This window comes from Ochotona curzoniae, unplaced genomic scaffold (genome assembly GCF_017591425.1).
Source record: "Ochotona curzoniae isolate NIBS_2020 unplaced genomic scaffold, NIBS_Ocur_1.0 scaffold_3208, whole genome shotgun sequence".
Classification (NCBI taxonomy): domain Eukaryota; kingdom Metazoa; phylum Chordata; class Mammalia; order Lagomorpha; family Ochotonidae; genus Ochotona; species Ochotona curzoniae.
This window is the reverse complement of record NW_024467106.1, coordinates 59,330,030-59,357,172: the sequence shown is the minus strand read 5'-3', so window position 1 is coordinate 59,357,172 and position 27,143 is coordinate 59,330,030. Positions and strand designations below refer to the sequence as shown.

At 50.6% G+C, this 27,143-nt stretch overlaps 2 protein-coding genes across 2 annotated transcripts in view; one reads left to right on the top strand and one right to left on the bottom strand.

The window, feature by feature from the left end:
• The first annotated feature begins 867 nt into the window (after nt 1–867).
• On the top strand, nt 868–2,375 carry S1PR3 (sphingosine-1-phosphate receptor 3). Its single transcript, XM_040963512.1, has one exon. It carries the CDS (start codon nt 965–967, stop codon nt 2,078–2,080), a length of 1,116 nt encoding a protein of 371 aa, XP_040819446.1. The 5' UTR covers nt 868–964; the 3' UTR covers nt 2,081–2,375.
• An 8,998-nt stretch (nt 2,376–11,373) lies between these two features.
• SHC3 (SHC adaptor protein 3) overlaps nt 11,374–27,143 on the bottom strand; it is a 152,517-nt gene continuing 136,747 nt past the window's right edge. Inside the window, exon 12 of the mRNA XM_040963612.1 lies at nt 11,374–11,520. Within this exon, the coding sequence (XP_040819546.1) occupies nt 11,374–11,520 (147 nt within the window). The remainder of the gene's footprint in view (nt 11,521–27,143) is intronic.

The window sequence follows — 27,143 nt, the reverse complement described above, 5'->3', positions numbered from 1 at the left end:
AGTCAAGATCTCGTGGAAGAACTGACATCCAGAAACCTCCCGGTGCCTGGTTCTGGGCGCGCCACTTCATTCTGTTGTCATATTCCCAATTAGATGCTTCTGCCAGCATAATGCCTTGACAAGATTGAACCTACTATTCAAGCCACTGAATTTTCAGTGAGAGAGTGCATGTGGCTTGCACACTTTGGGCTGGCTTCCTTCACACTCAGCCCACTCGTCTTTCACGCGTCTGTACCACTCCCTCCCCTGCCAGTTCTCAGCTGCTCCCTCTGGGGTGCCCATGAGTCATGCCCAGCCTCAGGGCTGCATGGTCATACCCGAGGGCTGTCCCTGGGCTAGACGGATGGTGCCCCCAGAACTGATCTGTGCTCCTGGCCCAGGCCCCAGGGGAGGCATCCAGGAAGTGTGGGCGTGTCTCACAAGGGCAGTCCCGACAGGCTGTGGAGTCTTGGATATAGGCAGATCCCGCGCCATCCTGTTTATTTGCCCTGAGGAAATGCTGCTTGTCTCTCTGGGTGAGTGGGCTTAAGGTTTCCCAGCTCCTGGGCGGGATATGAGGACTAAGTGGTTAGCATTTCCCGTTGGTCTGAAATTTCTAGACGGGGGTGTTATCTGGGCCTGTGTGGCCTTGTGTGACGTCTATTTTGGCATCTCCACATCCTTCGTCACTTTCGCTGGGCTTCTTCCACCACTTGGAATCGTGGCCTGTGCTTAACGCTGTCCAAAGGCCTCGGCGTTTCTCCTGCATTTCTCCGACGCTGTTGTGGCTGTGGCTTGCTGGGCGGCATCCCCCTTTTTCACCGACGCCCCTGCTTTCGCCTCTTTGCAGGAATCCATGTTCTGTGACACCCCTGGCTTCTGCATTCCTGAGGTCGCAGCCCCGGCAGGCCTGGTCCCTTGAAATGCACGTTCCTCGGGCGCCCTCTGGAGGACCGTGGAGGTAGCCGCCCGCGAATGCCGAGCGATGGCCACCGCCGCCCTGGGCAACGGGACACTGCAGACACATTACAGCTACGTGGGGAAGCTGGAGGGCCGGCTGAAGGACTCCTCGGAGAGCAACACGCTCACCACCGTGTTCGCCCTGGTCATCTGCAGCTTCATCGTCTTGGAGAACTTGATGGTTCTGATCGCTATCTGGAAAAACAATAAGTTTCACAACCGCATGTACTTCTTCATCGGCAACCTTGCTCTCTGTGACCTGCTGGCCGGCGTGGCCTACAAGGTCAACATCCTGATGTCAGGCAAGAAGACGTTCAGCCTGTCGCCCACCGTCTGGTTCATCAGGGAGGGCAGCATGTTCGTGGCACTGGGCGCGTCCACCTGCAGCTTGCTGGCCATCGCCATCGAGCGGCACCTGACCATGATCAAGATGCGGCCTTATGATGCCAACAAGAAGCACCGCGTCTTCCTGCTGATTGCCATGTGCTGGCTCATCGCCTTTTTGCTGGGCTCCCTGCCCATCCTGGGCTGGAACTGCCTGCACAACCTCCCTGACTGCTCCACCATCTTACCCCTCTACTCCAAGAAGTACATTGCCTTCCTCATCAGCATCTTCATTGCTGTCCTGGCCACCATCGTGATCCTGTATGCACGCATCTACTGCCTGGTCAAGTCCAGCAGCCGCAAGGTGGCCAGCCACCACAACTCGGAGCGCTCCATGGCCCTGCTGCGCACCGTGGTGATCGTGGTAGGTGTATTCATCACCTGTTGGTCCCCACTCTTCATCCTTTTCCTCATCGACGTGGCCTGTAAGGTGAAGGAGTGCCCCATCCTGTTCAAGGACCGGTGGTTCATCGTACTGGCTGTCCTCAACTCCGCCATGAATCCCATCATCTACACACTGGCCAGCAAGGAGATGAGGCGTGCCTTCTTCCGTCTCGTGTGCACCTGCTTGGTCAGGGGCCAGGGGACCCGTGCCTCGCCCGTCCAGCCAAATCTCGACCCCAGCAGAAGCAAATCAAGCAGCAGCAACAATAGCAGCCACTCCCCAAAGATCAAGGAGGACCTGCTGCACACGGCTGTCTCATCGTGCATCGTGGACACGAGCAAAACACTGCAGAACGGGATCCTTTGCAAGTGAACCGCCACACGGCTCACTGTGCGGCCCCATCTTATTTATTCCATGTGTGACTGCATCTACGCGGGCCTTCTTGTGGCCGCTTGATGGATGTCCGCTGGTCTGCCTTGTAGGCACACTGCTAGGGAGGGGACCTAGGGAACTGCCAGCCTGTGCCGTGGAGGACATCATGCCTCGTCTGTTTGAGGCTGCAGGTACTTGGAATTTACTAAGTTGCTGACATCATCCACTCCCTCCCATTCGATCACAGAGCCCACTGTTCTCGAAGAGGGTAGTCAGGGACCATACCACACACACACGCACAGAGAACCGTGTGCCTCTGGGTGACACGCTTCACACCATGTATTTCCCCATAAGGTGGAAAGGTCTCCCTTCCTTTCTGTGTCATGCGGAATATCTGTTCTAGATCTTCCCTATGTGGTACCTCCATGAAGTCTCAACACCCCCACATGGCTGTGTAGCAGTTTCTGCAAGCATGTTCCACCTGCACCTCTAGGCACCACGACATGGATGCACTTCAGGTGTACGTGCAATCTCTAGTCGCCTCAGACTGACATCAGGCCTCAGTCACAAGGTCTCCAGTTTCCAAGTCTTGTTCCAAGCTAGCTCCCCATGTGCAAGACTGACTCACGCCAGCCCTATGATCCTTCATTTCTGTATTCCTATACAAGCTCATGCACATCCACAGAAAAGCCAGCCAAGTTCTTCCACGTGCCGGAACCCTTGGTCGACCAAAGACAGACCCCATGGGGGAGAGGCGGAGGCTGGCCTTGGCCCTGTTCACCTTCTGAGTGCTGGAGAGCCAAAGTCTGCCTAGTGTGACAGGATGATCCCGGAGAAGAGGCTTCTGGTACTCTGGTTCCACACCAGGTTTGATCCTGCATGCAAAATTTCAAATCAGCATCATCCATGCCATCGCTACCTGGTGGCTGGGGCCATCGGTGGAATCATGGCTCCGCAAAGCCAACCTGAAGGAGGCTGGGAGACGTGATCCGGTAGCCACACCTTCATGCTCCCACGGTTTCACTTTACAATAATAGCAGAACCTTGTTCCCCACACAAAAGGATGCTGTGGAAGAAGTTGTCCTGCAGGCCCCTCCTCTCAGATTCTCCGTGCAGGGCCCAAGGGTGAGCTGGGAGCACCTGTGAAGCCAGCGCAAGCCCACAGCTGCCGCACTGAGTACTTTGCAAAAAAAAAAAAAAAAAATCAGACAAAAGCAGCCAGCTTTCAGAAGCACTCATTCACTGGTGAACGTCACACCACCACCCCCAAGTACTTCCTGGGTTCAGCGGGGACTTTTGCCCAGGACCTACAGGAATAGTCTTAACAACTCCTGGTTGCTGTGTGATGCAGTCTGTCATGGAGGAGCAGTCCCGTGGGACTTGGGTCATCACCACACACTGACCAAAGACCCCTCTGACTCTTGTTCCTGATGAGACAAACCATGTGGGGTGCAGATGCTCACCATGGCGTTCTCTGTGTCACTAAAAAGCTGATTCACCCTCACTGGCATGAGAAGGCATAGGACATTTCTGGGAAAGGAAAGCATTCAGATTTGGAGTGAAGCCTTCCCACACTGAGAATGAAAGGATGTCTGCACTTTGTGCCGCAGGTACGATGGTCGTGGGGACCCCGGGATCCCTCTGCCCCTGAGCTCAGCCACCCTACACTCTCTCACTCAGCTTCCTGACAGCCATTAATGCTTCTAAGGTATCAGAGCCACCAGTGCTATGAGAAGACTTGCCTGTGGGAGAACGCAGAAGCCAAACAAAGTCATTGTACCCATTGGATAGGTACTAAAAAACAAAACCCGGCTTTGAAACCCATCTGAATTTTCCCAGCCAGCCCGTCAACAGTAGCTTAGAAGCTGTGGGATTCAGAGCCTTCTCTTGGAGGCCTGGAGACGGGGAATCCTGAACGCCGCCGCCGAGCAGCTGTGCATCAGATCTCTCTTTGGTTAGTGCCTTTGCCATTTCCAATGTATGTTTGTTTAAGAAAAAAAAAAAAACAACAAATAAAATGGAAAGCCTTTGTATAACTGTGTTCTTGGAAGTCGATTGTTTTCGTGGGAGCCACCCTTCAATATAGGCAAAGTGGACGTGTCTGTTCCCTACCTGGTACCAGTGCTTCTCAGCCATTCAGGAATTAAAGCACGTTGAGAGCCCCATAGGCCCTGTGCAATCTCCTCTCCCACCCACATCGTGATGGCACTGAATGAGGTGAGCTAGGTGTCATTTGCAACAGCTGGAGGACATCCTGCAGGATTCAGGAAGAGTGAGAGAGGGGCCTTTGGAGGAGGAGAAAACCCTGAGCCATGGCAATGAAAACAGCCCCGAGATAGAATACTGGGTTTTGCGTTGGTCGGCTGCTATCTGTGTGAATAGAGGGGGGCAGATCAGAGCCGGTCCCTCTGTCAGGAGGTCCTGCAGAGCCCATCCTTGGTGGAACCATTCTGGAGGTGACATTATGGCCACTCGGGATGAGATGCCGGTTCCTGACACACCCCAGGGCTGCAACTGCAAGCCCACCTGTCCAAGGCCGGCTAAAATGCCCCAGCCACGCCCACCCCTTTGTGCCCTTGATGGATGGAGGTTTCCTAGGAATCTCCTGACGGAACTGAGTAACCTACTTTCTAGGGGGAAAATGTCACACTCCATTCTTTCTCTCTCTCTAACACAATGCCAGACCCACATCCAAATACAGATTTTTCCCAGTAGCCTTTATTGCCAGCAGACTCACACTGACAGTGATACAATTAGCTATATAGAAAATGGTTTTACTCAACCCTCAAGTTAACTGGTCAAGGGCCTTTCACAGAAATGTAACAATATACATTGTATAGAAAACATCTAAATTACTCGGCCAAGTCCATGCTTCTCAATTGTGTCTACACATTGACACCTCAACACCCAAAGGTTTTTTTAGTATCAAATTTCCAAAGGGTTTGCCACAAGGAGCAGCGATGTTCACCCACCGTTCAGGTAATCAAGGCACAGAGTCCAATCGCCAGTTACGACGACAAGAAACGCAGCGTCACCTCCGCCAAGCAGCTCCTTCTCCCTTCTGGACCCCAGTCGGCTCACAGGGATGGTGCGTGATCCCCTCCCTCGCTGGGCAGACCGGAAGCCCAGGAAAGGGCTCATTGTGGAAACCCCATGGTTTCCAGCACTGGACTGGAAGGTGAGGAGTGAACGGAAGCCCGTTCTCACTCGCTCTCCTGTTGGGTCTCAGAAACGCTAGCCAGGTGACTTAGGTTTGGTTGCTTAGGTGAGTAAACAGAGATTTAAAAACTTGAAGTGGACTTTGTTTCCAACTCCTCAGAGACCCTGCCCTAAAGGCAAGGGCCCTCTCCATGTCAAAGTCAGGGGGCGGCCAGGCAGCTACAAGCCAGAGCACCGGCCGAGGCGATGATTTTGCTTCTTGAAAAGTGAATGCGAACAGCGTCGTCGAACAATATGCGTTTACCAGTGTGTCGCATTTACCACCCAGCGGCTTCTTAAAAAAGTAGCAAACATTGAATTTACATGGAGTTGTCTCCTAATCCTGGGATTTCAACACCCGATATTTAGTTTTTGCATAAAAAGAAACATTCACATACTTGATTTTTACAGTAACCCAGAACAAGTATATTAAGAAGTCAAAAAGGACAGAGAACGTTCTGTTTAAGTCACGCCCAGTTATGAATGAGCACGGGGGCAGGCAGCTGGCCACTCCCAAAAGGATTGTTCATTCATTTCGGCTTCGCTCGCCGTCACTTGATCGCTGTGGTTACAAACATGGATTGTGTTTAAGGTGTGCGTGAGCGTGAACTCATGACCTCAGCAGCCTGGGGCCAGGGCACTCACTCCCTGTCGGCATGTTTTTCTAACTAGCTTCTCAAGGTGAGACAAAAGGAAACAACACAAAATTAGAATCCTCTGAGGTTTCATTTCTGATTCTCTTCAGTGAGAAGGGTCCTCCCAGCCCTAAGGAATGAGCCCCTGTGTCTGGGGGCTCTCAGGAATTTGCATATCGGGGGGCATCTGAGCCAGCAGGGAAGGAAGAGGAGGAAAGTAAGAACTCTGGCCCCACCCCCACCCCCAGCATTCGCTCTGATGCCAGCCGTTCACCTGTGCCAGGTGAGCTCAAAGCCTGCCACACCTCCTTCTGCCTCCTCTGACAGCATGTTCAGCTTTTCCAGAACCTTCTCAGGGTTTCACGGCAACCTAGATACCTGTCTTCACTGGACCCCTTAAACCTGGGCACGGCCACGTTGCAAGGGCTGGTCCCACTCCAAACCCTTTGTATGTCTCTCCCCTATGAAACTAGAAACGTAGGCAGAAACTTCATGCACTTACTTCTCTGTGCTCCGAGCCTGCCACAGGGCCTGCCACCTAAAAGCGGATGCACCAGTGAGCTTGGTAAGGAAAGCTGAGCAGTGCCCACCATGTGCCCCTCTCCTAGCAAAGGACAGCCAACGCTACCTCCTTCCCCAGCTGACTCCAAGGCTTAACGTCACTTTGGCTTTTTGCAATTGCAAAACCACAATCCCAAGGGGGGTGCACCTTGCAGAGCCAGTCTGTGTCCATACACAGAGATGCCTGTCCATTTTAATCAGCCAAGTGTGCGCAAGTGTCTGTGCGTGTATATATATATATATACGCAATTCACACTCAAAAAACTTCTTGTCTGAAGTTGCAGTTCTCCTGGCAGCCATAAAACACGCCAGTTGGAAAGCTGCATTTGTTGCCGCAAACTTATAAATATGTATAAGTTCCATTATAAATAAATTGTGGCTGGCAGACGGCATTTAATCTGCCAGTGATGGTTGCATGGAGTTATCAATGCTTAATCATCTTCCACCTATAATTTCTCAGCATGGGCCCTGGGATCCATGACATGAGATGGGATGTAAGCTTAATCATGTGTGTGGGGAGGGAAGCCATCAACAAGAGATTGAAAACTTGCTCCAGCTCATGCTTTTTAAAGTCATAGGGTACCCACGCCAGCACCAACTGGAGATTGTATTTAAAATGCAGATGCTCAGGGCCCACGCACACCTACTGATGGGAAGGGATGGGGCCCAGCAATCTGCAGGTGCACCAGCACCAGCTACTTTTGCTGCCCGCCTCCTCTAAATCGGCTGATCCCAGTGCCTGGTTGTGTCCCAGGACTGCCCTGCTTGAGCATGAATCTGTCCTCAGAAACATCTCTGCTCCAGTGCTGGGCTTGGTAGACAAATAGCCTGGCTTCCTCCCCTCCACCGGGCTGACTCTGCAATGCCCCCAGCTGCCCACGTCAGGACAGCCTTCTGCATGCCCCTTCCTTCTCCATTCTAAGGCTCACTGCACAAGTGAGCAAGAACACACACTCTAATCCCCCCTCCCCAGGTCTGCGTCTATGAGCCCTGCTATGGAAGCGGCCACCATGCTCCCTGGAAACAGCGCCAGTGTAAAATCAGAGGCAGGAGTGCACTTGCTGCAGTCATAGGGTGGGACTTAGGAAGCCCCCCACCTCCTGCCAGATTCAGCCAATTCAGGAATGGGTGCTTCCAACCAGCCTACCCCGTACAGCTCCCTTGCTTGTGGTCCCACACAGGGCTTTGCTGCCTGTGACCAGAATGAAGTTTTGTCATTTTGCCCTCATCAACACCAGCTTTAAGCGTTTTGTGGGAAAACCCAAGTCTCATCCTGAGACCCTCAGGGATCCTTTGCCAGGGCCCTGTAGTGGTTGATTTACAGTCTTCCTACAAAATTCTCCCGTCTGCTCCCACTTGACCATTCACAGAAGCATCCAACCTCGGGTCAACAGGAGAGATCTGACACTCTGGGGGGAGGGGGGGTGTAAATGAAGACTCCAGAAATTAAACGTTCTCCACGCTTAAACAATTCACCTGCACCCCCTCCACACACACTGTCTCATAGTGTCACCCTGCAGTGTGGCATGAGCCCAGGCTCAGGACTGGGGTACCCAGTGTGTGACTGATGATCCTGGGTGTGCAAGAGTTGGGGCTGGACAGAGGTGTCCAGCACAGCCAGCACTACCTCCTGGGAAGGGCTGCAGTGTGGGCTCTGCTCCCAGGAAGGCCATGTGGTCTGGCCTGCAGGTGCCACCAAGGCAGATAAAATGAGGACCAGGGCATCTGCGTTTTGAAGCAACACTTAGGGAACAGAGTCCCCTTCAGTCATTCATCTGATGCTCCAGAGAACACTGCATTTTAGAGCTAGAGCATCAAGAGCACCCCAAGGCAGGGTGCGGGGGGCTGGGTGTGGCCACTCCTTCAGCCACATTGCTTATGCAGCCCCCGCCCCCTATTCTGCAAGGGAACCTTGTGGGCCAAGATCAAAGCTAACCTCAACCGCACTAAATCACACTGACGCTTGGAGGGCTGGCTGACCTGAACAGGATGCAGACGCAACTTAAAACGGACTGAGTCACCCAGAAGGGTGGCGGGTGAGGGCAAACCACTCTTTTGAGCAGAGAGGGGCCCCTGAGGATGGCCAGCCTTCCTCATGCTCCTGCAGACCTCAGGGGTCTGTGTGGAGTGGTAGAGGCACCAGGAGGGGGCAGCAGGGCCTGGACACACCCATGGGCCCAGAGTTGTCCAGCGCGTAGTGATGGCGCCCCTATGTGCACGGCATCGTGCTGGTGTGCCCTTGGTCAGCAGCCCTGCACTGGCCAGAGAGCCCATGAGGATGAGAAGCCTTGAGCCTTGAGCCTTGGCTGGCATCTGGCAGAGCTGCAAACACTGAGTGAGTGGAAGAACTTTTGCTGCAGCAGCCTGCAGGGACCTGTGCAAGGTGTGGCCCTACCCAAGCATAGGTCCTCCACTAGCAAGTGTAGCTCACAAGCAGGGCTCACCCACATGGCATGTGATGGGGGATGAGACAGCTGGTGTGGACTCCAGTTCCCTTTACAGGGGACAGGAACAGGGATTGAACAACTGCTGGTGGCCCTGACATCTGGAATCCGCTCTGAGAGCCTGCTGAGGGTTGTGCCAGTTTACTCACAGGGCGCTGTCCAGGGTAACTCTGTATTTGGAAGTAACATGGAAAAGAAAGGATGTGATTCTGGTGCTTTAAATGGTCTAAATTGTTTTCATGCAATAGTATATTCTAGTTGCCCACTACCCTTTAATAAATGCTCACTTCAGAAGAGATCAAAACTTCAGATTTACTCTTTCTTTAGGTGCCTGTAAGAGTAAAAATACAACCAATCAAACCTTATGCCACTTGCATCCTACTTTGCTAACATCCTTAATGGTAGCTTTTTTGGTCTGTGGAAGCAAGACCTCAAGAGAAGCTTGCTTGATATTTTATTCAATTGAGACATTGCTAGTTGATTCCTCAACTATGCCCACCAGCCAGGGCTGGGCAGGGGTCAGAGGCAAGAGCCAGGAGCTCAGGCCAGGTCTCCCATGCAGGTGGCGGAGCCCCAGGTGCTGAGTCATCACCACGGCCTCCCAGAGTGTGCATTAGCAGGTGGCTGGAGTCAGGAGTCGGAATCAGAAATCAAACCCAGGCAGTCCAAAGTGAGTAAGATGCAGGTTAAATCTTTATAGGTTGTGGACTTTGGCACACAAGAAAATTGGACCTGTATGTGGCCTACAGGGCCACAGGCCTCCCTGGGTGCAGAAGTACAGTGTAGCTCTCAGAGCCACTGGATGTTGGGAGCCTGAGCCAGCTGCTGCCAGCATCCCCACCCAGCCCATCACATCTGGCTGACTTGGAGCAGGGAAGCCACATGGCACTCCAAGAAGCCGCTGGTAGACCAGACTGGTGCCAGAGCCCCAATCCATCAGAGAACACTCAAGAAGATTGATTCCATCATCCGCTTGGACCCCCAAAGGGCAAGAATTCCAGGGAAGGCTAAGAGTGAAGCCTGGCATCTGCTTCATCCCCACCCACTAGCTCTTCCCTGTCCCACAGTGCCGGACACAACGACCAGTGGCTGGACAGCACCACGCTGTCCCGCCTGGCTCCAAGTGAATGCCTGGCACCTGTCTCGAGCCACTGGACCAAGCAACATTCCACAGGCACAAATAGAAAATCACAAACTCCACACCCCTTGCTCCTCTTGCAGTATCCAGGCTCTCACTACATAACTCCAAGTGGGTGAAGGCATCTTGTTTCTCACAGAGCAAGTGTGCCAGATGCCACGGCCATCACCACCTTGGGGAAGAGAAGGGGTCGAGGTCATAGTGCCAGTGAGCAAACAAACTCTTTCACGGCCTCTGTCACATCTCAGGGTCGTCTTAGCCAAGGCATCTCCATGACAGTATAAGCACTACCAGCTTTCTGACACCAAACGACCCACCAGGAAATGACAGTGGAGGGAAAGTGTCCCCATTCTAAGCGAAACCACTTACTGACACTGAAGGGCCAGGAGTGAGGGTTGCCAGGTTGGCCTCCAGGCCTGCACTGGTAACCTGTAGGCACCGCTCTGCCACCAACACCCCTTACCCCACCCCGTACAAGTCTTTTCTCTGGCCAATGAACACCCAGGGCAGCCAGGAAACAATTCACCAACAGCCGCTATCAAGCGCCATGAACGAGGACATCTAAACGGATCTCTCTCTTACAGATGCCCATCTCATCATGGTTCCGATGAGAACAGCAGGGAGCATTCGCCAACCCAGCCCTTGATCAGTGAGGCCTCTGTGGTACCACATTCAGCATAAAATGCATAAAACAGGAGTCAAGGATGACAGGGTGCCCTTGGGGGAACTGGGAACCCACCTGTTTGTCAGTCGCCGGTGCTGAACTGTGCACAGGTGTGCAGTGCGGAGAGCACGAGGGTACCCTGCAGAGGAGGCACAAGGAGAAGGCAACCCCACCAGCAAGCCGACGTCTGTGGTGTGGCCAACGCAAGGCCAGCCAGCCTCCAGCAGCGCGCTGCTTTACTCTATCACAATCCCAGGTGTGTCCCCGATCTTCCTGCCTCTTTTTCCCTTGGATTGTGCTTTGTTAGGTACAACTGCAGCCTACGCCTTTCTGGAGGGGTTTCCCAGCAAAATGGATCATCAGAATTTTTTTTTTTTTGCCTGGACAACTACAGTCAAACATTTTTTTTTTTCATTAAAAACATACAGCACAGAACATAAGTCTTACATCTTTCTTAATCTTAAAAAATATAAATATAGAGGGACACTTTGTACAGGATGTATAGGTATATACACCTTTAGTAGGCATATGAGAAATCGGCAACAAGTTTATGTAACTTGAACTTGAAGGAAGCCCTCTTCCAGGAGTGGGGGCTTCCCCAGCAGGCTCTGAGCCCACAGGTGGTGGGCGGGTTTCCAGAGCCCGAGGTCACTCTAGCCTAGGTCCCCCGGCGGCAGTCTCCTCTCCACTGGCTGCTGCAGGCTCAGCTCGCTTCCTGCGGAGATGATGGGCACACTGCTCTCCAGGTGGTGGTTGATGAGGTGGCTGATGCTGTCGAAGACCCTGTCCCTCGTCCGGATCTGCAGAAGCAGAAGGAAGGATGAGCATGCTCCAAGGCTGGCTGGGGAAGTCTCCCCGGGATATCCACGCTCCCACAAAGCTGTCTGCACAGACCCTGGCTGCTGACCACAGCCGCCCAGTTTTGCCCATTTCGCCTGTCTGCTGCTGCTCTGGAACTGAGCCCTGGCATGCCCCAGTCCACTGGTCCCTGGATTGAACATCTCCTCCCTGGTGGCACTGGGACAAGGGCCTGGTGATGCAGCCACCCTCAACTTGAGTACCAAGGGATCAACTCAGCATTCTCCTTGTTTAGAATCCTCTGTCAGCTGTGCTGTATCCCACTGTTGGGGTCTACGGGCTGCTATGCACCGCTCTCCAAGCCTCGGCCTGGCTGCCCTTTGGCCCTGAATCCAGCTCCACCCTTGGTGTGCACTCTAGCACCTAAAGGCAGCCTCTCCACCCATCCCATCCCCCAGACCAGGCCCAGCTTCCGTCGAAGGAGATCCAAGCAACCCCTGGACCTCCTGCACTACAGATGAACCTGGTTTTGTTCCATGTTCCAATTCCAGAGCCAAGAAAAGCACCTGCCTTGTGAACTTCTGAATATGTGACCACTAAGCCCTGCCCGCCGGCCTGAACCCCATCCCTTCTCCACTCTCAGCTGGTCTCTTCACAAACATGGGCCCCAGCCCATCTGGAGGAGACTGGTGAGCAGCTCAGGGCTCAGTCTCCAGGATGCGCTCCTCTGAGGAAGGCAAGAGAAAGAGGTGCATGGCACACTGGTTTGCCCTGCTGGTCACACATTCATACATGCTGTGGGTGTCTGTACCAACTGTGAAGACCCCCAACCCTAACCATCACAACAAACCCTTTCCTCCACACTCTCAGCCACTCCTACCTCTCCTGATGTAGCCCCTCCCTCTCTCTCTATCTCTCTCTCCCATCCCCTCTCTCTGCCCATCAGTGGCCCACGGCTCTCTGTAACATCAGCTGACCCCACTCTTCCCTCAAATCCACACTCGGTGTGTGCCTATCAGAAACCCTGGCCACAGGGCTCTGAGAGGCCCACACCACCTGCTCAGGACAGCAGCGGCTTTAACATCTGGCTCCTTCCTTTGTAGGATCCCTCTCTCTCCCTCTTTTCTCTGTAGAATCCCTGGAGGGGGAGAAGACCCCCGGCCACACTATACCTTGACTTTGAACATGAGACTGCACCAAGACTGCTACTTATGGGTCACGTTCAGCAGGGGGTCCCCTCCAGAATGCATTGTCCCTTCCCACTGGGTTGCTTAAGATCCCTGCCCAAAAGGATCCCCTGGGTGACTCCAGCAGGAGATGTATTTAGAAAATGGGACACCCAGGAACTCAGCCTGAGACTGTATTGTTGAGTGTGGCTTTAACATCAGCTCCTCCTGTGTCCCAGTCATGAACCCTTCTGGAAAACTCAGGGAAGCAGCTGGGACCATGGTCTCCAGCTAGGCTCACTGCAGGGGATTCCTGGAGCCCTGTCCGTCTCAGGCGCCAGCCTAGGTCACCTCTGTCCAGGAGCTCAGGGTGGAACCTGGGCAGCAGTGCCCTCTCTCGCTGCCAGGAAGTCCAATATGCCGGCAAAAGTAAGAGCTCTGCTTAGCACCTTTATGTTATATGAAGGTAGCTCAAAAAGTGCATGGAAAATGGGGTTAAAGGGAAAGTTTATACTAAGGCAAAAAAAAAAAAAAATTGTTGTAAGCCCTGGTAGTGGGGCATCCTGCAGGGCTGCGGTCACCAGGCTTGGGTCCTTGGGCCTACCTGTGAGCAGGGTGCAAGGTTTGTGAGCCCCAGGGGTGGGGGATCTAGTGACACTTGGGTTGCCTGGCCCAGGTCCTTGGACTTGCCTGCAAGAATATACCCTCCTTGGTGAAAAAGGTGGAGCAGTGGACGCATACCCTGATGCACATGGAGAATATGGCAGCCCATTTGGTACTGTAGCAGAAGAAGAACAGAACAAATTAGACAACTACCCCAGCCAAACAATGACAGCAAAAAATGTCGGTGAATGGAGGCCCTGAGGTGGACTATGTCAGCCAGTGGACATTGGGAGGGCTGACTCATCCTTGGAAAGGTGAAACTGACAGATTTCAGAACTATCCAAACCATTTGGGCAGAACCCTTGGAACATGCACACATTGAGACCCTGGGTTGTTGACATTGGGTGGTGGTTCCCCATCGCTGGGGGCATTTGGCTAACCAGGTGTGGCTTCCACCTTTATCTCTCCCCTTTCCCCAGAAACAAAAAGAAGAAATAGCAAATTTGGAAACAATGAGTCCACCCACTTTTCCCTAATCCTCAATCTTTCCCACCCTGATTAATCATGAAAAATTAAAAAATTAAATAAAAAAAAAACACTGAAATCCATGTCTACAATAGGTCCTGTGGCTTGGGAGATCAGTGAAGGACAGCCCAACCTTGTGAGAGCCAGGACAGGGTGCAGGACTGGCCAGGTCAGACCACAACACCAGCCAGAGCTGGCGGGGTTGGACTGGGTTGGGCAACAGCACCCACTGGCAAATGCTGAGGTGAGATGGGCCATGCCAGACTGGGTCGCAGCACCCACCAGTGCATGTGAGACCCGAGGTGGGTGGGAACAGTGTGAGCCTATTGGGGTGTCCCTGCACCTGCATGGGAGATCTGGGGCCAGCTCCTGGCTCCTGGATTTAGATCAACTCAGCCCCAGCTATTGTAGCTACTTGGGGAGTAAGCCAGTGGATGGAAAATCTTTCTCTTTGAATCTCCTCTCTGTATATCTGCCTTTCCAATAAATTTAAAAATTTTTAAATTTTCATACAAATGTATATTGTAAAAAAAAATTTACATGGATTCCAAAATGTTTTGCAGCAAAGTAAACTTATTTAATGTTATTTTTAATTTTTGATGATGCTTACATAGTTGACCAGGATGGGAAGGGCCAAGAGCCAGGGGTGAGTAGGTAAGACCATCGTTTCTCTTTTCCCTCTCTTCCTCCTGTATCCCGAGGAAGAGAGAGAAATTAGGGTGGTAGTAGCACCCAGGCTCTCCACTGCCCCAGTGGAACAGCCACCTGATGGGGAACAGCCACCTGATGTCATCCCAGGGTTCCCAATATTGAGCATGCTCTGAGGATTCTGTCCGGGAGGATTTGATGGTTCTCAGATACCACAGATTTCTGATCCAAGAAGGAAGAAATCATTCCAAGGTCCATTCGATGACACAGCCCGCCCCAGAACCTCCATTCGCCCAGACATTTGCTGTCAACGCCAGGCTGGGGTAGTTGATCACTTTAGTCTGTGCTCCATCCTCTGTTATGGTACCAGCCCTAGCTTTACCGTGTGCCAATGACTGGTGGTTGGCAGTGATCTAAGCCATCCAGTCCAGCCCATGTCTCCCACGTGGATTGGTTCATCCATCTGACCCATAAAAGTCCTCCAGCATCCCTCTGCAAGTGCTCGGTCTCAGCACCCCTGCATACCTGCAAATACAGCGGCCTTGATGGAAGCCCCTCAGAAGTAATTTATTGCCTGCAACATGTTCCCTCAGTGGTCTTCCCTCCCACACATGTCCTTGCCCCCTTCCAGGGGCCACACTCGTGACAAGATTCGCAAGCTTGCTCCACCTTCCCGCATGTGAGCCCCATGTGTCCTCAAGCGGCTGCAGCAGCATCGTTCAAGCTCCCCGCATGCACACCCCCCAGGCTTCCATTAGCATGCCACCGGGCCACTGTAGGCCACTCGGCCAGGCTGTGCCCGAGGCAGGCTCATTCCCATTTAGCGTAAGACTTTCTAAAGGTACTTTGTAGAGGCTGGCCAACATAAAACACTACATCTCATCAAAGAGGAGGTATTTTTAGCTAAAGGAAAATACAAGCTGACTTCATTTCTCTAAATTCTTACTGAGGTTCAAGTCTGCCCAGAGAACTGGCAGTCCACAGAGCTGTTGTTGTGGCCCCAGAGGAAAGAGGAGCAAATTAGCCCTCAGGACAGAAGAAAATAATGAAGAATTAGACCAGAAATCAACACAAACAGGAAGTCAGTACAGAAAGAACGTGAAATCCAAAGCCAATTCCTTGAAAATATTAACTGAATTGACAGGTCTCTAACTAGGCTAAGAGAGAAGGAAGTAAGGATACTGTAAATCCAAAGGGTCATCAATCACGACAGACTCCATGCGTACCAAAAAATAACCAAAGGACAAGCCGAAAGCCTCTATGTCCATACATCTAACACCTTACATGATGGGATGGACCGATTCCTTAACGGACACAGTCTGCCAAAACTCACAGGAGAAGACAGTAGCTGAAGGCTGAAGAAATGGAATCAATAATTAAAAGCCTTCCGAAACACGGTCATCAAAACATTGTGATACTAGTGGAAAAACAGACCCACAGATCAGTGAAACAGAACAGCTTCCAGAGACAGACCTACACAAATAGGTCAGCTCATGACAAAGCAGCAAAGGCAATGCAACCGACAGAACCTTGCCTGGCCAAGACATGACACTGCAGCGGCTGCACATGCAGACACAGGCCTTACACCTGCTACAAAACTTGACCTCAGGTATATCACAGACCTAAAGGTAAAACACAAAATTAGATAAAACTCCAGAGGATGGTAATAAGACAAGAGGCAATAATTTTTTGAATATGATATCAGAGACACAATCCAGAAATGAAAAAAGAGAATAATCTGGACTCAATTAAAAGATAAAATTTGGATTTGCAAAAACACACTGTCAAAAGAATGAAATTGCAAGCACAGCCTAGGACACATTATCTGCAGGGAAAAAATTATGACAGAAGTCAGTTATATAAACTGTTACAATAAATATATAAAGCAGTCTGTTCTATGTAATACAGTATATATGGTTGTAATCACAGAATACATACTGTATATATGTATACCATATATATATATATATATACACCATGATGAATTAAATATGTATACTGTGATTAATTAAATATATGTACTGAAGATCAACAATAAGAAAATGGTCCATTTAAAAAGTGGGTCAGGAGCCCGGCGTGGTGGCACAGTGGTTAAGGTCCTCTCCTTGCACGCCCAGGATCCCATATGGGCGCCGGTTCTATCCCGGCAGCCCCACTTCCCATCCCATCCAGCTCCCTGACTGTGGCCCGGGAAAGCAGTCGAGGACGGCCAAAGCTTTGGGACCCTGCACCCACGTGGGAGACCCGGAAGAGGCTCCTGGCTTCGGATCAGCACAGCATCGGCCGTTGCACTCACTTGGGGAGTGAATCATCGGACACAAGATCTTCCTCTCTGTCTCTCCTCTCTGTATATCTGCCTTTCCAATAAAAATTAAAAAAAAAAAATCCTTAAAAAAAAAGTGGGTCAAAACCTTAGCAGGAATCTTACCAAGAAGGTGTTACAGAAGGTAAATAAGCTTATATATAAAAAAAGATGTTCACATGACATATCTTCAGCAAAAAGCAGACTAGAGCAGCAGTGAGGACCCAACACACCAGAGCATGGACCATCCCAAGTGCTGGGGAGGGCGTGGGTCAACAGGGACTCATCCACACTGGTGGGATGCAGGTGAACCTGTGCATGGAACATCTTTCTCCCTGTCTAATTTCTATAAACCTGCCTTTCCAATAAAAATAAACCAATCTTTTAAAAAGAAAGAAAGAAGCATAGATTATTGAGCTCGAGAGCATCTGAACATGAGGAAGGACCAGGATTTGGGAGGCTGTCACCTGCTGCTCCTTGAACAAGGGCTCTGTAGCTCACTCTGGAAGGGTCTCTGGTGGGGAATTCCTATTTGGGGAGAAAGCAGGCTTGATTTCTCTAAAGCATTACTGCTAGCAGTGGGTTTCTGGTCGCAAGGTTGATTAGAAATAGGCCCTTTCCAGGCCTGGATGTGGGTGGGTTGTGACCAGCAGGCATCCCCGCGCTATCCAGCAGTCCTGTGTGCCCGTCAGGAACAGTGCTAAGACAAGCAGCCAAGGTGAGGGTAGGGATGGGAAAGCCTGGTGGGGAGTAGGGAGTGGGTCATTCTATGGCAGGATTCTAACACATTCTAGCACAACAGGGCAGGCAGGGGTCGCTGTGGTCTGGGGACAGTTGGAGCAGGACTGTCACGCTGTCCTTCTGTCCCAGAAGGTTGGCGGGTGGTGGAGGGATGTGAGGACTCCTCTGACCATGACCAGGTCCAAAGCAGGAAAAATCAGGGGCAGATTCTGGTGCCAGCATCCAGGACCCACTAGACTCTCACTGCCCGTGGAATCAGATGGGAAGTTGACCTCCCAGGTGTGCCCCAGAGCTGAGAGAAGGTGGCGGGACATTATGGGAGAGGAGAGCCTAGTGAGCATCAGCCACGGGCGGGGACACAGGCCACAGCCCCTCACCGAGTCTCCTGCTCCAACCATGGCGATTACAGCTGCCTGTGGGGACGCCAGTATGTTAGGACAGAAGCCCTGCCATGCCCAGGTGACAGAGTGCCCCATGGTGAAGCCTCCTATGCGTGTGAACCTCACAAGGGACATGGGATCAGCGAGGACCAGGATGGGCCATGGAACTGCTGGCCTACTCCAACCACTCCTTGCACTGCACAGCTAGCCCTGGAACGAGAGGAAGGCAGGTGGAAACAAGACATTCCGGCAGCATTAATCCTGTGCCATTTCTTCTAATCACGTGGATGGGACATCGTTGGTGTCAGCCACTACTGCCAGATCCTCCACTTTCAAAATTCCAGAAGCAGCTCTGAAGCAAGGTGGGAATATGGCCCCTCATCCCGGGAGTGTCTCAAGGGATCCTGCATGCAAGCCTGGCCCCTCCCATGGGACCCTGGGCTACTTGGGAGCTGAGCCGTCCCCGTACGTTCTTCCAGACTTGACAAGAGTCATTGTTCAAGCAACCAGGAAGAAGTCTTCATGCAGCTACACAAAGGGTGGGCTGAGATCAGTGCCCACACATCCCCAATGCCATCTGCCCGCAGTGCCCTCAGTGACCAAGGTCAGCCAGGACCCAGGCCCAGGGAACTAGCCCAGGACAGAGCTGTTCTCCCAAACTGGCTGGATATCTTAGTTAAAAACCCAGGAACCCACAGCAAAACAGAGGATGGGGTCTGGAGGGAAGCGAGCAGCAGGCCTCTTCCTGCAACCCACCAAGGCCACTGGGCAGGAGAAGCATGCCGTCTTTGGCGTTGACAAATGAGGCCCTTGCAGGCCTGCTCGGTGGAAGCTGTGTGCTTCTGGCACCCTCTTGTGGCCAAAATGCACAGCAGCAGGAAATTTGAAATGAGAGCCTGCAGGTTTCTTGGGCCTGTTGCAGTGGTCAGCAATTAAACCCTTGTCTTGTATGTGCCGCCAGGATCCCAAATGAGTGCCAGGTCGTGTCCCAGCTGCTCCACTTTCCACCCAGCTCCCTGCCTGTACCTGGGGAAGCAGTAGAAGATGGCCCAAAACCTGGGTCCCTGCACCCGCATGGGAGACCCAGAAGAAGCTCCTGGCTTTGGATCACCTCAGCTCTGGCCTTTGCAGCTACTTGGGGAGTGAAGCAGTGGACAAAGGATCTTTCTCTCTGTCTCTCCTTCTCTCTGTATATCTGGCTTTCCAATAAAAATCACAACTAAATAAATCTTTAAAAAACTTATTTCTTCTTAGCCATGGGATGCTATCACACAGAGCTCCAGAGCTCGGGCGTCTGAAACATACTACTCAGGAGAATGATGGAACTGGCAGACCCCAGAACACTTCCAGGGACACTGCCCTTCCCCAGCAGGCTTTCAATGGCAAAACCAGGGGATGGTCCTTCCCAGATGTGAGCAGAGGCATGGTGCTGATAATAAGAGTCAGCAAGTCAGCCCACAACGGGGCATAGGCCTCAGATCCTTCAGCAGGGACCAACCAGGATCCTCCAGTAGGAGCCTGCATGACCGTGGGTACAGTTCAAGCATGCCAACCATGCCCAAGTTGCCAGAGGTGAAAGGGCCACTGCATGGAGAAGCCACGCAGTAAGGAGCACCAGTTGTCAGAGTCCTCCTCCATGCCTGCTCCACCAGCCTGGCCCCCTGTCCCTCGCAGCTGGGAGGGTTTCCTGGGTATGGGATGGGTATAAGCCAGTCAGCCACTGCTGGCCTGGTCATATCTGGAAGGGGGCAGGCATGGGACACACTGGTTAGGAAGATCAGCTTGGGGCCTCAAAAACACTCAACTCTGATTAGGATTGTGGGAGCCGACTGCCTTTAGATACAAGGTGCCTCAGAAGTGCCAGCAATATCTTTAATTTTTTCAAATCAGGCGCACACACACACACACACACACACACACACACACACATACACACACTCCCATCCACTGGGTCACTACCCATACACCCGTACTGGCTAGGGCTAGGCTGGGCAGAAACCAAGAGCGAACCACCTGAGCCTGAATTCCTACAGAGATGGCTTGAGCCACCACTCACTGCCTCCTAGGGTGGGCAACAGCAGGAAGCTGGAGTCATGAGCCCTAACCAGGAACTGAACCCAGATACTTCAATACAAGGCTCGCATGTCCTAAATACTCAGTTCACAATATTTTAAATCACTCATGAGAATCCAAAAGCAGAAGCCACCCCGATCCCATAGGTAAGCTGCTTGGGAAGGAGTCAACCCTTGCACCCAGAACCGCTGAGTCTATGTGGAACTAAGGATGCTGGGAGCTTAACAGGCAGATCAACAGTGGTGGAAAGTTAACACAAATCACAAAAACTAGGTTGATTCTGCCTTTCCAATCCACTATTAAGGCCCTAATAATTCCTTGCTTCCTTCCTCTGCCACTATAAGATTGGTTTGGTCTGGAAAAAGGAAAATCCTTCCTGGCTAGTTCTTCATTCTCACCGGCCTGGCAGCATTCAACTGAAATGAATCTCCCAATTACACACATGTGGATTTTCCACTGCTGTGTCTTGATGGTCATGCAAAGCAAGTATCTGCTGCCACCCCAGCTCCACCCAGAGGCCTGGCCTTTGGCATGCATGAGAACCTGCATTTCTGAGCCTACCACACGTGGTGCTGAAGCTGCAGGATGAGGACCCACAGCGGCAGTGCCAGCCTGAGCATCAGCTCCATGCTCTTGGATCCGGTCTGCATCATCACCGGGAATCACCATTGTCCTGCAACCCACCTGCAGCGAGGGCACCTCTCGGGCTGCCCCGGAGTACCCTGGTAGCCCCAGTGCCTGGTCCTGATACACAAGTGCACCTGGTACCTAGTGTAGGTGCCCCAGGCCCTTGTACTCCAAGGAGCAGATATCTGGTGCCATGATGAGTGACAAGAAAGCAATTTTGAGCACCTACCATTTCCTTGTGCCCCCAATGGCCAGTTTTTAGCTCCTCTGTAAAGCAATTACTCCTTAAGACTGCTTTTGGCATTAAATGATGAGTACTGGACAGGACCACTAGGAACTGCCCGGGACTGGTTCCCCGGCTCTGTTTTCTTTCCATATGGAACAGCTGAACATTTCCCTGGAGACAGCAGACTCTGGAGGATTTTAAGCAGAGACAGAATCTTCAGCTAGCAGTGTTTGGTGACGTGGGGGAGGGAAAGGCAGCTTTCAGAGATACTTAGGGGGTAATTTGATCAATGCCATATCTGAGGGAATAGGAGCCCCTCGGATATCAATATCCATGGATATTGGAAAATGGAGCAGCTTTTGCATGGAGCCTGGGCACCTCCTGCTGCTTGCTGTCAAGCATGCCCAAGTAAAAGGAGCATGGACACGGTCAGAGCCAAGACGGAGTTGCTCCTTAGAAAAACGCAGCAACAAAGCTGAGGGGCTATGAAGACGGCGTTCTTCCCCGTGACTGCCTGAAAGGCACCATCACTCGAGACTGTCAGAGTCACACCCACAGAGGCCACTGTGACCTTAAACAAAAAGCACTTGTACAAGGACATGTGTCAGTAGCTGCCTGTTCCCTCTGAGACTGACGTCACCCTGGCCATTAAGCCACGGGCCTGAAGCTCATTGTTCCAACTGTGTGATGTAATCTTCCTCAACTTTGCCTTCAAAAACTTCTGCTTGTTGCAAGTCCCTCAGACACACGCACTCCCACTGAATACACACCAACATTCTTTGCAGAGCCTTCCTTGGGTACATTGCATATTTTTCAGTTGATACATCATCCCCTGTGAATGCCATGTGAATAGCTGTTACGCTGCACCGTTCGGGGAGAACAAGCGGTGTGTGCATGCTCAGCTCAGATGTCCCTTCTGTTCTAGATGCTTTCCATCCACAGGTGGTGAGGTCCCTGGAAGCAGAAGCTGTGGACAGACAGGGACTGCATTTGAAGGAGGAGCACGAGCAGAAAGTGAGGGGGGTGACAGCCCGGTCCCTGAGCTGTGAGAAGGACCCCAGGGAGTGTGGCCAGGCGGGAGGTGGAGACCCCACACGCCACCATGGACACACGTTGGGCTCTCGCTGCCCGTGATGCAGCAGCGCTCACCTGTAGACAGGTAGAAGCCTCACCAAGTGCATTCGATCAAGGACAAAGTGGTCACATCCGGCCCTTTCAGAGGGTCACCTTGGCATGCCAGATGGGGATGTCTTCTGGTTAAAATTTCGATTGTGGGGGTAGGATGCCGCTCAGGACACCACATCATTGGAATGCCTGGGTCCGGGTCCCAGCTGTGTTTGCAGTTTTCACTCCCTCGCAGCGCACACCCCAGGAGTCAGCACGTGAGCCCACCCATGTGTGACACTTGGTTTGGGTTCAACTCTCCTTCAGCCTGGCACAGGCCTGGCTAAAGCAGGTGTGTGGGAAGCGAGCCAGCAGATGGAAGCTGTCTCTCCCTCTCTCCTTCCAATACAATGAAGATACATCCATTTAAAAAGTCATGTAGGAGATTGACAGGGATGCCAAGAAAAGTCCTCTTGGAAGAAATTAAAAGCCTAAACCCCTTCTTTTCTCTTGGTCAACCATTGCCCCTTGTGACACATCACTGCCTCATCTTCCACTCTCCCACGTAGCACTCACATCACACCCTCTGATGTTTAGGTCAGACTAAACCAACTCTTCAGAAACTCCCCCAAGAATTAGAAGGCAAGGAAAGACAACTCCAAACTCACTCTGTGAGGTGCCAGCATGGTACCAAAAGACACCATAAGAAAAGTGTCCCTCGTGAATAAAGATGGACGAATTCTCAACCCAGAGGGATTTATCCCAGGAACGCAAGCTTGCTTCAACATCTGAAGGTCAGTTCATGCAACACATGGCAACAGCATAAAAAAAAAAAACAAAGAATCACAAAGGAGCTGACAAAACACAAAGTTTTTCGTGTTGAAAATACTAAGCCAGGGCCTGGCACGGTAGCCTAGTGGCTAAAATCCTCACCTTGGACATGCCGGGATACCATATGGGCACCGGTTCTAATCCCGGCAGCCTCGATTCCCATCCAGCTCCCTGCTTGTGACCTGGGAAAGCAGTCAAGGACGGCCCAATGCCTTGGACCCTGCACCCACGAGGGAGACCCGGAAGAGGCTCCTGGCTTCTGGGTTTGGATCATTGCGGCCACTCTATCAGCCGATGGAGGATCTTCCTCTCTGTCTCTCCTCCTCTCTGTATATTCAAATTTCTAATACAAATAAATAAATCTTTTTTTTTTTTAAATGAGCCTAACTAGGAGTAAAGGCAATGTTTTCACCTTGACAAAGGGTATCCATGAAAAGCCCAAAGCAAGCTGTACACTTCCTCCTTATAGTCAGGAGAAAGACAAGGATGCCTGCCCTTGCCGTTCCTGCTTATTATTGTATCGGGGGGAGTGGTTCAAAGATGAAGTAACTAAGTAATAAAAGAAACAACATCATACAGATTAGAAAGGAAAAAAAAAAAAACCAAATCTGTAGATGACAAAGAGACCACTAAGAAACTGAGGAAAAGTGTTAGAACTAACAAATTACTTCAGTGAGTTAGCAGGGAAAAAGTCATCTGCATTTAGACTCACTTGCCATGAACAATCTGAAATAGAAAGCAAAAAACAATTCTATATGAATAGAGTACTCGAAAACAAAATTCAACTGTACTAAACTTTATAAGCAATTGGAACATGACCACAACCAGTGATAATCATATTTGCATTTAAACACAGAAAGGGTGCAATAGGCAACTCAAATTTACTTTAAAATATTTCTTCAATGATAAATTTAGCTTACTATAATTTTTTCTTTATATTTAGTTTATTTGAAAGGCAGAGAGACAAACAGACACCTCTCCTCCACTCGTTTACTCCTGATGACTCAAACAAACCTGAGATCTGGACACCCTAAGTGCATCTCAGCCACTACACCAAGCACCCATCACTTCCCTCGAGAAACCCACATCTTTTTAAAAGGCACTTTGATTCAGTTGTAGTAACATAAATCAAAAATCAAACATACTTTGCAGCTTTCCAAGAATATTCTCTTTATGTCATTCTACAAACTTAATCCTACTTAATTTTTGTTAACTTTTAAAACTTTTTTGTTGTTAAAAACTAAGACACAAACACATAAATTAGCCTGGGCCTCCACAACATCAGTGCCTTCCACCTCCACAGCTCGTCCCACCGAGGGACAAGGTGGGACAAGGGACAAGGTGCGACAGGGACCAAGCTCTCATCTCCTACCACAAAAGCCAACAACACCTGCTGAGTTTCTGCCTGAAGCTTCTTTACAGCAACTCCTTTTTCCTTGGTTTTAGTTTAATAGTAGAGGGAGTATGCTCCAAAGCAAGGACAGAAGGCAGAGCATGGCAAATAGCCAGACTCAGATGTCACAGGCCACATATAATCACATGTGCTATATGTTTTTGTGACTGGCGGCGTAGTTGTGTTTTCATTAGTACCATCACTGAGTCATGCATCGCCTTCCGTTACCATGGTCACAATGTCACTAGGCAACAGCAGTTTTTCAGTTCTGACAAACTGATAAACTCAGGCCCGACACGATAGCCTAGTGGTTAAAATCCTCACCTTGAACGTGCCGGGATCCCCTATGGGTGCCGGTTCTAATCCCAGCAGCCCCACTTCCCATCCAGCTCCCTGCTTGTGGCCTGGGAAAGCAGTTGAGGACGGCCCAAAGCTTTGAGACCTTGAACCCACGTGGTAGACCTGGAGGAAGCTCCTGGCTCCCGGCTTTCGATTGGCTCAGCTCCAGTCTTTGAGGTTGCTTGGGGAGTGAATCATCAGACAGAAGATCTTCCTCTCTGTCTCTCCTCTTCTCTGTATATCTATCTTTCCAATAAAAATAAATAAATCTTTTTAAAAAAGATAAACTCATATTGCAAAAAAAAAAGTAAGATTCACCTGTAAGTTTTTCATAATACACATTTCTATAAACTTTTTGAAAACCTCCACTATGTAGAATTTCAAAAATTTTTGCACGAAAACAAAGCTATCCTCTCATTCTCTTTTTTAATGAACTTTTTGCAAGGGCTTCGTACATGGATTGCTGTTGGCTAAAACGTTACGCAGCGTCTGAATCTGTCACCATTACCATTACTAATGTGTAGTGCTCACACAGTCCCCATCACAAGCATGCCCAACTTCTTTGCAAAAGTTCACCAGTTATTCTAACATCCATACAAAGCTGCGGGCAATCCAAATAGACAAAACAACCTAAAAATAGCAAGGCTGAGGAATTCAGCCTTTTAAACTACAGGGTTTAAAAAAACCGCACAGGGGAAGATGGTCTGTGACAGTGGTTAAATGTGGTTAAATGTGAAGGGGGATGCCCACATTTCATAGAGGAGTACCTGATTTAAGTCCCAGCTACTTTGCACTTCCAATCCATCCTGCTAGTGCTGCCCTGGGATGCCTCAAGGACAATGACCCCTGCAACCACGTGGGAGACCCTGATGGAGTCCCTGGCTCCTGGCAGCTGTCGATGCATCCCTAGCTGTTGTAGGTATTAGAGATAGAAATCCTTAATTAGATAATTATAAGAAGCCCTCTTGCAACTCAATAATAAGAGACAAATAACACAGTAAAACAACAGGGGAGATATCCGATTCTACTTTTCTTCCAGGAGCTATACAAGTTGTCAACAGGCAAAGGAAAAAAAAATGTTTAGCATCCTTAGTTCTCAGGAAAATGCAAATTAGAATCACATTGAGATTGTACTTCACAACCTCCAAGATCATTGAAACCAACAAGTCAGGAGCTGTTAAGGACTGGCAAGAATGTGGAGAAACCAGAATCTTCTCACGCTGTCAGTTAGAATGCAAAATGCTGCAGCCACTTTGGAAAACACTGACAGTTTCTCAAACAATTAAGCACCATAAACAGTTACCATGGGATCGTGATGTTGTACCCCTAAGTTTATACCAAGAGAAAAGAAAGCATGTGTTCACATAACAACTTGAGTATTTATAGCAATGTTATTTATGGTAGTCAAAGTAACCCTAGTCTTCATTTACAGATAAACAAGAAATAAAATGGGACGTGCCCACACCATGGAGAATTTGGCAGCTCTTAAAAGAGCGAGGCACTGTGGCCTGGCATGGTAGCCTAGTGGCTGAAATCCTCATCTTGCATGTGCCGGGATCCCATGTGGGCACTGGTTTGTATCCACTTCCCATCCAGCTCCCTGCCTGTAGCCTGGGAAAGCAGCAGAGGACAGCCCAAGGCCTTGGGACCCTGCACCTGTGTGGGAGATCTGGAAGAGGCTCCTGACTCCTGGCTTCAGATAGGCTCACCTCTGGCTGAACCAGAGGATGGAAGCTCTTTCTCTCTGTTTCTCCTCTCTGTAGATCTGACGTACAATAAAATTTAAAAAAAAAAAAAACAGAAATGAGTGAGGCACAGATGCTACAGCATGGGTGAACCTTGCAGGCATTGAGAGAAGCCAGACACCACAGCTCACACTCTACATTTTTCTATTTATGTTGAAGTCCGGGATGGGAGAATCTATAGAGACAGAAAACAGAGCAGTGATTCCTGAGGGCTGGGTGAGGAAGCAGGATGGGAGATCAAGGAGCACAGCAGTCCTTTTTACAGTGACAACGTTCTAAAGCTGATGGATGCACACAGTCAATGCCTTAGAAATCAGCAAGATGGGCACCTTTGGGGAGTACGGTGTGTAGATCACAACTCCATAAGGCTGAAAAAGATCCTTCTGTGTGTCAGTTCACGGAACATACAGAGGACAGAGGCACAAGGAGCAGGTCACAGAGCAGCAGGTGCAGCCAAACCAGAGCCAGGGCATCTCTCTGGAGAAGATCCAGTTTTACAAACAAACCACTGGTGTGAAGAAGAGGAAAAAAAAGTGAAGGAGCCAAAAAAGAGTGTTAAAGGACCCAACGAAACACGAAAGTGCACCTTATTGGGATTTTGGCAAGAGTGGAAGGAACATACTGGAGGTAACAATGCTATAGGGTTTTTAATGTCCTTGTTGAGGAGGATTCATGATGCAGCGAGTTAAACCATGGCCGCTGATGCCTGCTTCCTCCCGACTGCTTTGTTTCCAATCCAGCTCCTGATTAACGCACCTGGGAAAGCAGAAGATGGTTCAAATTCCTGGGTCCCTGCCACCCCTGTGGGAGACCTGCAAGGTGCTCTTGGCTCCTGGCTTCAGCTTGGCCCAGCTCTGGCTGTTGCAACCATTTGCACAGTGAACCAGTGGATGGAAGATCTGTGTGTGTGTGTGTGTGCTTC

Coding starts and splice junctions, on each gene's coding strand:
- S1PR3 (XM_040963512.1), top strand. CDS start 965: ATGGCCACCGCCGCCCTGGGCAACGGGACACTGCAGACACATTACAGC.